This window comes from Geotrypetes seraphini, chromosome 8 (assembly GCF_902459505.1).
Source record: "Geotrypetes seraphini chromosome 8, aGeoSer1.1, whole genome shotgun sequence".
In the NCBI taxonomy this organism is placed as follows: domain Eukaryota; kingdom Metazoa; phylum Chordata; class Amphibia; order Gymnophiona; family Dermophiidae; genus Geotrypetes; species Geotrypetes seraphini.
This window is the reverse complement of record NC_047091.1, coordinates 27,839,330-27,853,073: the sequence shown is the minus strand read 5'-3', so window position 1 is coordinate 27,853,073 and position 13,744 is coordinate 27,839,330. Positions and strand designations below refer to the sequence as shown.

General features: G+C 44.7%; 1 protein-coding gene and 1 long non-coding RNA gene across 4 annotated transcripts in view; one reads left to right on the top strand and one right to left on the bottom strand.

The window, feature by feature from the left end:
• Window positions 1-356: 356 nt before the first annotated feature.
• LOC117365315 lies at window positions 357-1,130 on the top strand. Its single transcript, XR_004540400.1, has 3 exons — window positions 357-458; window positions 695-809; window positions 891-1,130. It is a non-coding gene; the product is annotated as an uncharacterized LOC117365315 (long non-coding RNA).
• The window catches only part of MAN2B1 (mannosidase alpha class 2B member 1), a 53,789-nt gene continuing 41,163 nt past the window's right edge, over window positions 1,119-13,744 (bottom strand). For 2 of the 3 annotated variants that reach the window (XM_033955601.1, XM_033955602.1), the window contains exons 15-24: window positions 7,913-8,010; window positions 7,431-7,548; window positions 6,977-7,095; window positions 4,133-4,234; window positions 3,907-3,994; window positions 3,692-3,772; window positions 3,274-3,507; window positions 2,944-3,093; window positions 2,229-2,331; window positions 1,119-1,641 (exon numbers count right to left, since the gene is read on the bottom strand). In XM_033955601.1, the coding sequence (XP_033811492.1) occupies window positions 1,544-1,641; window positions 2,229-2,331; window positions 2,944-3,093; window positions 3,274-3,507; window positions 3,692-3,772; window positions 3,907-3,994; window positions 4,133-4,234; window positions 6,977-7,095; window positions 7,431-7,548; window positions 7,913-8,010 (1,191 nt within the window). In that variant the 3' untranslated portion in view covers window positions 1,119-1,543. The remainder of the gene's footprint in view (window positions 1,642-2,228; window positions 2,332-2,943; window positions 3,094-3,273; window positions 3,508-3,691; window positions 3,773-3,906; window positions 3,995-4,132; window positions 4,235-6,976; window positions 7,096-7,430; window positions 7,549-7,912; window positions 8,011-13,744) is intronic. The other variant, XM_033955604.1, reaches the window with a different exon arrangement.

Here is a 13,744-nt window from a genome sequence, read left to right as displayed (position 1 = left end):
TTACCTTTGTCATGTCGGGCTTTTGCAAGTACTGAATCTTTGTGCAAAGGGAAGAGGCCTCTACCCAAGCAGGAGCTGAAGGGTGGCAAAAAGCCTGTCAAAAGATCTGGGATAACACACCAGAGGTTCCTCTAGCTATGAGTGTGGGGATGGGCTCTTTACAAATGTGTAAGCTTGTACATTTTTTTCCCTGCAGTCCTAGTTCTCTTGTGCCAGCCCAGCTGTGATGGAGCATGCAGAGGGCTCTGCTTGTGGTACCCAGGCCCTGAAAATGTAGCCAAGTGCCTCTTTTTTTTTTTTCCCCCTCCCTTGCAATCTTCTTGTTTTCTCCTGCTAAGCTTCCAGGCTTGCTTCGATGTGAGAGAGGATGCCAACCCCAAATCTCGGTAACAGGGTCTGAAACGCTTCCAGAAGAACCCTGAAGCCTACTGGGGACCCAAGACCCAGGCTAAAGTGGGGTAAGTTTGTAGAGGGGGGCACAGATGGGGTAGCTACTGCTGGATCTTGGGTTGGAGGGGAAATTGGCTCCTGCCCTCTTTCTCCTTTATATGTCTGGGGTCTGGAAGTGTTGTCGCTCCCCAATGCTGATATATTCTGGTGAGTTTGTAGGTGCATCTTGTACCCCCCCCCAAACACAGGAGTGAAGGTAACATGCTTAGTACAGCTCCACCCCTGATCTTGTACTGTCTTTCAGGGGAGGGATTTCAACATCTCCGACAGAAAAAAAGCAAGCGACACCAGAATAAGCGGAAAGAGCAGGAAGAGGATCAGAGTGAACTATAAACTTCCCCTACAAAAAGTTCCCCCAGGTAGTGTAGGCCGGGTTCTGAAGAAGGGGGGTGGGTGGGTGATTAAGTCTGTGCTAACTGTGGTTCTTCACAATTCTCCAGGGCTGCTGTACAAGGCCTGAGGCCTGCTGCTATTCCCATGACTCTGTGGTGTCTGTGACAGCAGAGGAGCCGCCCCAGGCCCTCTTTGTTTCCTAAAGAGGACTCCTGCTCTAAGAAACAGCTTTTCAGGGACTGACCAACTGGCACAGGCCCAACCTCAGGCCATTTGGAGGCTGCTGTGGCTCTTCAAGCATGTGTGGATGAAAGAGCTTTCAATAAACACCGCTATGTTTTACTCAAGTCAGCATCTTTATTAAAGTAAGGCACAGCTGAAGTCACTTGAACCCCTTAATGCTGCTATTCAAGAAGGCATCTGGTGTTATTGGGAGAGTCCCTGTACAGCATAAAGGCTAGGGCCTGGGTGCTTCAGGGGGATGTTGACATAGATGGCTTGTTCTAATCACTAATTGTCGTGGCGTCTGGAACTCCATTCTCACTCACCACCTCTTGTGATACAAGTAACTGAACAGCATTGAAGGGAACAGGAGGCAGTGCTGTCCTATTCCCTCTCCAAAAGCTACATTCTCTCCCTCCCATGGTGGCTCAGCATTAAAAACTGTCACATCAGCTGTGATGATGGAGCTTTGATGCTGTATTTTGGGTTGAAGTAGAACATTAGATGCCTCTGGCCACTGCTTTCATACGGAATTCTGCTAGTACACGGTCAATATGAAGGTACGTATCTGCATGGGCTCCAGGGTGATAGCCATGGCATTAAGACTTGGAGTATTGGGTGGAGGAGGAGTGTTATCTGCAAAATGGGAAAAAAAAGGGGGGGGGGGAACACAGCAGAACAATACTCTAGTAAAAGATTTCTCTCTTCTTCCCCCCTATTAAAAAGGATACATGTGTTTCTGCGGAGCTTAAAGCCCCCATGCCTCTGTTGGTGCCAAATGATCTGTTGTCTCCTTATACCCCTTCATTTTTAAGTTCCCTTCTGTTTTCATCCCTTTAGATAAGGGGTTCTCATCGCAGTCAGTCAGGTTTTCAGGATACCCACAATGACTTTACAGCAGAGAAACTTACCCAACATGGAGGTAAGATGTACAAATCTCCCTCATGCATAGGTAGTGGGGCTCTTCAAGGCCAGGGTTGAGAACTTGTCTCTGGAATAGGCTCTCCCCCCCCCCCCCTAAATTTAGAACCTTTAACATTTTAAGAAAGGCCTACAAAATGTTTGAAGCCTTTAATGTCTTCTAGAGTCATACAGGAATAGATGATAGAATCTGGTTAGTTGAATGTCCTTTTCATAGGTGTGGGTTTTTTTTTTTAAGGGAGTTTAACTTTTTTGCAATGTATAATAAAGAAACTTTAGCAAACACAAAATCAGTCACTCACCAGCTGCTGCAGTCCAGCGCAGGCGTGATGTGCTTTCTTGTTTTTGATTTGCAGCCAAGGACATTTCTTGGACAGAAGTGATTTTGAAATGGGAAAAGAGATCCTAAAAGGAGCAGAATTAATGAATCACACATGGACCTGGCCAAGAACAGGGTCTAGATCTTTCCTCTCTGATCTGATAAAGGATAGATGGCTTTAGCCCAGAGAAGTAGAAAAGCTAGAGGACATAATGAGTTTGTAACGTAATGTCAGGAAATATTTTTTCATGGAGAATGCCTGGAATACTCTCCCTGTAGAGGCAAAAACGGTGAAGGTGTGGGATAGAAAGAGGATAGTATCGACACAAAACTGAACTGATCAAAAACACTAACTTCATTTATGGTGTTCGAAGCGAAGCTGATGCTGGACAAACTTATATGGACTGTGTCCAGCATTGATGTCAGTTCACAAGTATGCGTATCTTCATTCAGATCATCTGAGTACACGTGTCGCCTTCTCAGGGGATGACATCGTATACGGGACTATTGTTAATTCAACATTGCCTTGATAATGAATGATGGACCCACATGGGTCTTTAGCTGCCGTCATCTACTATGCTACTATGACTCATGCAAGTTAGCAACCCCAGATTTTACCCAGACTCCATACTTTCTCCCTGAATGATATGAAATCACTGGACGGTGCACACAGAGTAAGAGATGGGAGGCAACTGTACCAGCAAGTTAACAGTGACTGGCCGTGAGAAGTTAGCACTTTCTCTTTTCTCAAACTGGTGCTCGAGTCGGAGGAGGATGGAGTTCGGGTCTCTCTGTGCCAGTGTTAACAAATGGATGTTGGGGGGCAAGGCCTCCCGCAGAGCTGAAAACTGTCAATGAGAGGGACAACTATTAGAGAGAAGGCCTTTCATTCTAACCATAACCTCCCAACCCAGCCATTTCCTGTCAAGGAGCAGCTCTGTCAGTCGCTACTGCAACAACTGCTTGGGTACAGTACAGCAGATGGCTGTCAGAGTAAAAATGTACCCATGAAAGCCAAGCCTCCATACCTTCTTATAATCGGCCTTCTGATGATTGGGGGACTCCACTCCAGGAGCAAAGACTGTCTGGACTGCCATGAACTCCACTTGAGCCTGCAGCCGATGCAGATCTGCTGATGCCTCCACGCTGTCCACAAAGAGGCGATGACTGCCCCGGACGATCAGGCCCTTGCCATACGCTCCATCCTCCAGCAGCGGCTCACCCACCCCACGATGGTCATCAAATAGCAGGCGTCGATGAACCTAAATGTGGATGCAATATAAAAAGAAGGGGAGGGGAGAGAAGGAAGGCAGTGAAACTGATCTTGGACATTTCATTGGTCCTAACCACATGGAAGGCGGATTTGAGGATATGCTTCCAAAACCAGGGTCTCTATTCTGAGTATGGAGGGGTGAAACACAGACTTGTGGAAATGGGGGCTCTTACCATCAGTTCCAGAGAGCCACTCAGGAGGCTGGAGCCTCCCTGGGACCGGTCCGTCAGCACAGTTAGTTGAATCTTTTCATCCTGAAAGGGAATTCTTTTTAATTTTTTTTTTAAATGTCAACTTGAGATACTGGTAGTGGTTTCTCAGCTCTAGGCAGCCGGAATAATCCAGAGAGTGCAAAGTATACCACTGGAGAAAATGTGCTAGTTCGTACCTTAATGTAAATACGACTGTTGACAGGATAGTAATTTCCAGCTACTGGCTCAGTTTGGCTCAGTTTCCAAGTCTCACGGCTGTCCTTCCTGAAATACCACAAGATTTGATCAATAACAAGTCCTGGTGCTCCCCACCCCCAGAAATGAGAGGGCACAACCAAGACAGCAGAGGGCCTTTTCCTCCCAGCCATTTTGAGATTAAGTGAAAGCAATTCCTGGCTTTACCTCCTCTCCAATATCTCCCGTCCATTTGAATCGGTGTAGAAGATCCCCTCGGTCGCCAAGGGAGTCTCGAAGCGGCTGATTATTTCCTTCCCGTAATCGTCACTGCCAGCAAGGAAACATAAGAACATAAGAACATAAGAACATAAGAACTGCCTTCTCCGGATCAGACCTTCGGTCCATCAAGTCCGGCGATCCGCACACGCGGAGGCCCTGCCAGGTGTACACCTGGCGTAATTTATATTCCACCATATCCTTATATGCCTCTCTTAAGGAGATATGCATCTAGTTTGCTCTTGAAGCCTAGGACGGTAGATTCCGCAATAATCTCCTCTGGGAGAGCATTCCAGGTGTCAACCACTCTCTGAGTGAAGCAGAACTTCCTGACATTAGTCCTGAACCTGTCCCCCCTTAGCTTCATTACATGTCCTCTAGTCCGTGTCAAATTGGACAATGTAAATAATCTTCTCTGCTCTATTTTGTCGATTCCTTTCAGTATTTTGAAGGTCTCGATCATATCCCCACGCAGTCTCCTTTTCTCAAGGGAGAACAATCCTAGTGTTATAAGTCTGTCCTCGTATTCCAGTTTCTCCATACCCTTCACCAGTTTTGTTGCTCGTCTCTGCACCCTCTCCAGCAGTTTTATATCCTTCTTTAGGTAGGGAGACCAATGTTGGACGCAGTATTCCAAGTGTGGTCTGACCATTGCCCTATAAAGCGGCATTATAACTTTCTCCGATCTACTCGAGATTCCTTTCTTTATCATGCCCAACATTCTATTTGCCTTCTTTGCCGCTGCCGCGCATTGTGCCGACGGCTTCAGGGTTCTGTCTATCAGCACACCCAGGTCCTTTTCTTGTTCACTCTTCCCCAGAGTTGCACCTGACATTGTATACTCGTATTCCTTATTTTTATTGCCTAAATGCATTACCTTGCATTTCTCCACATTGAATTTCATCTGCCATTTCTCCGCCCATGTTTCTAACTGACACAAGTCGCTCTGGAGTTTCTCGCTATCATCCTGCGATCTGATTGCCCGGCATAGTTTTGTATCGTCTGCAAACTTGATGATCTCACTGGATGTTCCTTCCTCTAGGTCATTGATATAAATATTAAAAAGGATCGGCCCAAGTACCGAGCCCTGGGGCACACCACTAGTCACTTTCTCCCAGTCGGAGAACTTCCCATTTATGCCCACTCTCTGCTTTCGGTTTTCCAGCCATTTGCCTATCCATCTTTGTATATCCCCCTCTATGCCATGGCTATGTAGTTTCCTGAGAAGTCTTTCGTGTGGAACTTTGTCAAACGCTTTCTGGAAGTCCAAATATATTATGTCCACCGGCTTCCCACTATCGATTTGCTCGTTCACGGTCTCAAAAAATTGGAGTAAATTAGTCAAACATGATTTCCCTTTCCTGAATCCATGTTGACTGGGTTTCATTAAGTCATATGCGTCCAAGTGCCGGACTATGCTATCCTTGATCAGTGCTTCAACCATCTTGCCAGGGACAGACGTAAGACTCACAGGTCTATAGTTGCCCGGTTCCCCTCTCGATCCTTTTTTGAAAATTGGGGTGACGTTCGCTATCCTCCAGTCGTCCGGTATCTGTCCAGTTCTGATTGTCAGGTTTGCAAGTTTTTGCAATAACTCTCCGATTTCAACCTTCAATTCCTTTAAGACTCTCGGATGAATCCCATCCGGTCCAGGGGATTTGTCGCTTTTAAGTTTGTCGATCTGATAGTATATCTGGTCTAAGTCCACTTCAACTGTGGTGAGGCTGTCTTCTATTTCTCCTGCAAACACTTTCTCCGCTTCAGGTATTGTTGAGGTGTCCTCCTTCGTAAAGACGGACGCAAAGAAGGAATTTAGTTTGTCTGCGATTTGTTTATCTTCCTTGACGTACCCTTTTCTTCCCTGGTCGTCCAGGGGTCCCACTGCCTCTTTTGCAGGTTTTTTCCCTTTCACGTATCTAAAGAAGGGCTTGAAGTTTTTGGCCTCCTGGGCTATTTTTTCCTCATATTCCTGTTTTGCATTCCTCACCGCCTTGTGACATTTCTTCTGATCATCTTTATGTTTGTTCCAGGCTTCGGTTGTCTTTATGCATTTCCATTTTTTGAAAGAGTCCTTCTTTTCTTTTATGGCTTCCTTCACCTGTATGGTAAGCCATGCCGGTTCTCTTTTGCTCTTTGTTCTCCGATCTTTGGAAATCTTCGGAATGTAGAGATCTTGTGCTTCTGTGATAGTATTTTTCAGTAGTGTCCATGCCTGATCAACCGTTTCAAGTTTGTCCATCATCTTCTCGAGTCGTTTTTCTACCATGGCTCTCATGCTATCGTATTTACCCTTTTTAAAGTTCAAGGTGGTGGTTAAGGTTTTGGCATGTTTCCCTTTCCTGATGTGTAGTTTAAAGTTGATTACATTATGATCACTCGTTCCCAGTGGAACTATGACTTCCACTTCTGTTATCGGTCCCGTGAGGCCATTTAGGACCAAGTCCAAGGTGGCGTTGCCTCTTGTCGGCTCTTTTACCATTTGTTCCAGGAAGCAATCCCCTAGCACCTCCAGGAACTTGGCTTCCTTGCCGCAGTTGGAGGTTGCTAGTTTCCAGTCTATCCCTGGGAAATTGAAGTCTCCCAATATAATTACATTGCCTGTCTTGCATTCTTGTTTGATTTCCTCCATCATTTCTGCGTCAGTTTCTGCGTGAATGAACCCCTCTGGCCAGCCAATGTTCTACCCCTCAAAGCATACAGCCATCCTCCATCCCAGGAATTAGTGTTAACATAGCATCTTGCAGAAATCCTCACACACCTTATCTGGAAAGAGAATGCAAGTTGGTTACTCACTCTAAGGGTACGGGCCCCACTGTCCACTCCAGCTCCAAGAACTTCTGCCCCGCGTAGAGACGAACTACCTGGGAGCACCAGGAGGAGACATTCTGGTAAACCTCCTGCACCAGTGTGTTCTACGTATGGGACAAAGAATAGACAAGGCAGGTATGTCAGATTCTACATTTTAACAAACGCAAGGCAGCAGTTGCCCCCATTACAGCTGGGGTGGAGGCTAGTGTCCTGTATTAACTTCCCCTCTTTCCCCTGTCCACAATGCACAATGTATAAGACCTACACCCACAAGGATAAGATGGAAAGAGAAGAACACAGATCCTGCCCAGGCCTGAAGAGAAAACAACTGCACCAGGAGGAGCCCATAGACCCCTACCAGGAACACACTTGTTTAGCTAGAGCCTCCCCCACCCATCTGCAGCAGGGAGGAGGGGGGAAGCTGGCAAACTCCACCTACCTGCACCAGGTGTGTTTGAACTGCTTTAGCAATGGGGATTGGCTCCGAGTGGTTGGGTCGAAAAATGTAAGCTCCTGAGGCCTGGGGATTGTCGGCATTTCCTGAACTAGCTTTGTACCTGCAAGAAGCAGGAAAATACGTATCCATAAAAACATCAATACTATGCCCTCCAAAAACAACAAGCACCCCAAATTGCCCTCATGCCCTCTCCCATCCCCTTACCAAACAAGAGAGCGGTGTAATGGTTAGAGCAGGGGCTGAGAATCGGAAAAGCCAGAATACAAATCCCACTGCAGCTCCTGGCAGCCTTAGGTAAAGTCACTTAACCCTCTGCTGCATCAGCTTCAAACAGACTAAGGCTTCCAGGGACAAAGAAATACCTACTGACCTTGGCTGCTACCAGCAAGGCCTGAGCTAAATCCAAACACCCTGCCCTCCCGCGGGAGATGATGAAATGCATCCCCTAATTCAGGGCCTCTCACCAGTACAAGTTCTGGGTGATGGGGAGGGTGATACCACTGTCCAAGTTCTCGATCTTGCTGATAAGCCCTGTAACTGGGTCAAACAGAACATGGAGGTGCTGTGAAGGAAAAGGAAATTTTAGATCCTCATTCCCCAAGGGTTAAGTTTATTTTAATTTGATGAGTCGCTTAATTTAATTTTTACTAAGCGAGTTACAACACTGAAAAAAAAACAACATTTATTTTAAAATAACATTTAAAAATTTTGAAACAATAGTTAAGACCAACAGACTTAGGGGCAAATTCTCTATTATTACGTCTAACTTCGGCGTGCTTTAGACGTCCGGCAAACGCAACTGTCAATCAAACGTTACTTAGGCGTACGGTAGACGTCTCTACAATCGCTTGGCGCAAGATAGACGCAGTTTTCTGAAACGTCATTGAGACGTCTCCAATGGACCTTTCCTAGACGCCAGATAGACGTCGGTACGATGTTTTTTTGTTTTTTTTTTTAGATTATACTTTTTTATACTCTTTACTGATTTATTATCAGTCATTCAGCATTGTAAGTATAGGATGATGAAAAGGATAACCAAAACACAGTATACCATTTTGTAAACTATATATTAGTTGATCTGTCAATATCAGTGAGGTAGGGAATGGCAGACAGAGAACACTGCTGTGTTGTATCTTTTTCCTCTAGGATATCAGAATTGTACAGTTTACCATTAATACAAGGAAAAAAAATATGTTATGTTTCAAAGGAGAACTAGAAGATGAAACATACCGAGTGGGTGTTGAACTTACATTATCAGTATGGAAGGTGGGAACCGGTAGATATATGCTACACAGAAAGCTGTACAGGAATGTCATACTCACCTCCTATTAGAAGTTGAAAGGATAGGACTTTGAACACCATATAGACTTCTTATAAACTTTGTTTAAGTTCCACAAAGACTGGCAGGAAAGGCACCCTAAGTCATCCAATAAGCTTTCTCTGGATTTCCCAGAGACATTATTTCAGAGAGGATAGTTTAGAAGTGATATCTTGCTCGAAAGAACACTCTCCTGGTCTTAAAACATTCCTACAATCAGCTCATTCTTCAGAACAAAGGTAAATCCCATAACTTAAACTGGCCCAACTTAGAAATAGAATCAAAACACAGATCAGACCTGAATGTGGCTTCTAGTTCACAGGAAGAGGAAGTAGCCAGCAGCACAATGCTGACCTCATTGTGACATCATCAAGGAACTGTCCCCCTGGACTGGAAATCAGCTATTATCAAGCCCACTCTCAAAAAACCCTCCCTTGATCCTAATGAACCTGGCAACTATCGCCCAGTCTCCAACCTCCCAATTGTCTCCAAACTCCTTGAACGAATTGTGCTCCACCGTCTACACCCTTTCATTGAAGAACAAGCTGCCCTATCCCCAGCCCAATCCGGCTTCCGTAAAGGCCACAGCACAGAATCAGTACTCCTTGATATCATCGACGACAGCTGGTCAATACTCGACAAAGGCAGCGACGCCCTACTAGTCCTACTTGACCTTAGCGCTGCCTTTGACATAGTTGACCACCACCTCCTCACATCTAGACTCCACGACCTCGGAATCAAAGACACAGCCCTCCAATGGATCACCTCCTTCCTCCACCAAAGGACCCAAACTGTCCTACTAGGGACACATAAATCTAACCCTAAGCCTATCAAATATGGTGTTCCTCAAGGCGCCCTTCTATCCCCCCTCCTATTCAACCTCTACATCAAACCTGTCATCGACATAGCGCAAAAATATAACATCAAAATCCACTCTTATGCAGATGACATCCAGCTGCTTCTCCCCTTAGGCGAAAACCGGCCATCCCAAATTGCTAACCTTGAACTCTGCCTCACTGACATGAAAACTTGGATGTCAAACAACAAACTTCAACTTAACGCCTCCAAAACCGAACTCCTATGGATCAGAAACAAAAACACCAAATACCTACGACCTATACTAACATGGGATTCCACTCTACTAACGGCAGCAGATCAAGTTCGCAGCCTGGGAGTAACCCTAGACGGACACCTATCCCTATCTGCCCACATATCCCAAGTAATCTCCACCTCCTTCTACTACTTTCGCCAACTGAAAAGGATCAAACCCTACATCTCCACACCAGACCTCGCCCAACTCCTATACGCATATGTCCTCTCCAGAATGGATTATTGTAACTCCCTATTTAATGGACTAACCAAAAATAATATCAAACGCCTCCAACGGGTCCAAAATGCAGCCATCCGCCTCCTACACAACCTCAACTACCACGATCCCATCTCCCCGGCACTCCATGCTGAACACTGGCTCCCAATTAGCCAACGCTGTACTTTCAAAGCCCTGGCAATTGCCCACAAGAGAATCTACTCCACCACCCCCTCCTACATAAAATCCAAGCTTCCCATCTACAACCCCACTCGCACCCTCCACTCAAAGTCAGAGATACGCCTATGCACCCCCCCCCCCCCCCCGGAAGATCCCTGCTCACAGAAACTGCCCACAAACGATCCTACAGCCACTTCATTCCACACCTCTGGAACCAACTCCCCCCCCAACTCAGACAACAGAACTCATTATTAACATTCCGTAAATCGGTAAAGACCCTCCTCTTCAACTAAAGATCTCCTCTGTCTTCTCCCCCCCTTACGCCCACCCCTCCTCTCTCCTATCACCTCCCCAAACTCCAGTATAATCCTCTCTTACTCCCTCCACTGACAAATTGTACCTAAACACATATAACTTTCCTTAAACTAAACTACTGTATTTCCCCCTTCTCTCATTCTGCTGTATTCTCCCTGTTAATTCTCTCCACAATCTATAAGTCCAATCACTTAAACCTGTTGTATTACTTATATGTCTAGTTACTCTCCACTGTGTATGTTCAATTGTAGACCGTTCTGAGCTACTGGGAGGACGGGATAAAAATCCAAATAAATAAAGGTGCACCTGGAAGGTAGATATGCCACAAGTAAAAGACAAGCCGGGAATTGAACTCACAACCTATAGATGAGCGATATAGTGCTTTTACTCACTGACCTACACCACCTTTTACACCTGTGTCTCTGGTTCCCCTGTCATAGCATACCTTAGTGATGTGCTAAAGTATACTCTACTTAGCTATCATATCACAGTCAGGTGAGGCAAAAGACTGGTAGCTCAATGGTGTAAAGCACCGTTGTCACGGATGCAACACCCATATTCTTAAGTATGGTTCAATAAATATAATAGAGTTAAAATTATGCTGTTTATTTTATCAAACCCAAGCTCAACTTTGTAATGTATTGTGTATAGTCTCGCTAATGTGTTTGTGATGAAAATGAGATGCGATAGGTGTATATCCTATATAATAAAACCCTAGCCGCGCATGCGCACATACCTGTGTGCTTCTCTGATCTCTGCTCTGTGATCAGTAGGTCTGTGGCCAGCAGGAGTGCAGATGCAGCAGCCAGGTGACTCCCCCCTCCCGCCCTCACTCACCACCAAAACCACCACCGCCAAAGCCTCCTCCTTCTGCCCAGCCGGGAGGAGGGCTCCGAGTCACTGAAGACTGTCCCAGATCAGCTTACACGGTCCCTAAAAAATGAACCTTTTTATCTGAGGAGCGAGGCTGCAGTGACCTTCCTCCCCCGGCTCACTAAGGTTCCGTCTTAAGAAATTCAAATGCGTTGTTGAAAACGCAAGTGACTGTTCGCTGTCATCCTAGACACCCCTGCAACACCCCAACAACACACTCCTGCAGCATAAACCCCTCATATTATAATCAAGTAAAAGACAAGCCAGGAGTTGAACTCACAACCTATGGATGATTGGTACAGCGCGTTTACTCACTGAGCTACTTAACTCTAGCCCTAACCCTAACCATAAAGTAGCGTCTGACGTCATAGAAGCCGTTAGAATTTTGAAATCGTTTTGGACGTTCATTGGGTGTTCTCAGATCAAATACACCTGTAGATACTTGCAATAATTGCCCCTTGTCAAAGCTTGTACCTAAAGCGATTTCTGGAGACTCCCATTCCCAAATCTCCAAAATAGCTCAGTGCTTAAAAGCACTGCATGTATCTTCCAAAGGTCAGGGGTTCAAGTCCTGACTAAGGTTACTAAAGACATAATATTATTTTTTTTTTCCACCCACCCAAACATGCATAGCTAAGCTAAAATATGTGAACCTCCTGAGATTATGCCTATTACTTCCCAATCTTCATTTATTTCATTTATAACTTGTCATTGTGTTTGTTCAAATGTAGATAGTGTGAACCTAAATACATGGGGGGAGGTGAAATTTCATTAGGTTTACATGGTAAGCTTCTAAGCTTGTACCTAAAGTCATTTCTGGAGACTCCCATTCCCAAATCCCCAACATAGTTCAGTGCTTAAAAGCACTGCATGTATCTTCCAAAGGTCAGGGGTTCAAGTCCTGACTAAGGTTACCAAAGACATAATATTATTTTTTTTTTCCACCCACCCAAACATGCATAGCTAAAATATGTGAACCTCCTGAGATTATGCCTATTACTTCCCATTCTTCATTTATTTCATTTATAACTTGTCATTGTGTTTGGGGGAGGTGAAGTTTCATTAAGTTTATATGGTAAGCTTCTAAGCGTTCTGCTATACTTTTTTGTATAACAGCGATATCGGCGTGGTTTAGGATGTAATCAACAGTGTTGATGTAGCGCGGATCAGCCGCTGCAAGCACGCCCAAGCGGCACAAAAACATCATTGCGTTTTTTTTGCGTTGTGACATCATAGAATCACCCGTTCTTCATACGCAGTTATTTCTCCTAAAATGGCTGCCAGGAGACAGCCAAACTTTTCCACAGCTGACACCAGACTCTTGGCCAGGCTGTTTCTCCCCTGGGAGCATCACTACTTCGTGGTTCCTGGCCACCGCAGGTCATACCTGCAGTATAGAGAGTCCTGGACCCGCCTGACCCGGCGGTATAACAGAAGAGCCTCATGTCCCAGGGAAGTAAGTATTCCAAGTCAGGCCCTCACAAATAATCATGTAAAAAGTAATGATGATGGAAACCTGTCTCAATCAAATTGGTCATGTTTTTGTGGGTAAATCTTGATTCCTTTTAAAAACTACAATTGTGCATAATAAATCTTTTACATTGAATACTGAAATTAAAGCACATCCCAAAGGAGCAGTAGTAGGATACAAATCATTCCTGGATAGAACCTTTAAGTTCCAAGCAAACAGACAGCAAGTCTGGCTGAAAAACTACATAAACAAACCCAATCTGTCTTACAGTGCATTCCGCAAATCAATCAAAACCGCCCTATTCGCAAAATTAACTGACTAATATTATCCCCTCCCTCTTTAGGACTCCCCTCCCTGAAAATGCCTTTCTTTCTCTCCCGCAAGAAGCTCCTCATGTACTCATATATTCGCTGTTCCTAGAACTCCAATTCAAATGGAAATTAAAAAAAAAAAAAAAAAAAAAATACTCAGATATTCTTTACCCTCTGAACACCAATCTGTACAGGACTTTCCTTCTACACTATTGTATTATATTTAGACCCATTGTATGGTATTGTATTAAGACTTATCAAGACTTAAGTATTGTATTGTATTTAGATCTATTATATTGTATTGTATCTAGACATGTTGCATTACATTGTACTGTATTGTACATAGACTCATTGTACTGTATTATATGTTGACCTATTGTATTGTATTGAGACCTCTTGTTATTCGCTGAATGTCCAGCCTTCTTGCAATGTAAACCGCCTAGAAGTCGCCTGACTATGGCGGTATAGAAAAATAAAGTTATTATTATTATTATTATTATATTCAAATGACAAATTCAGCTC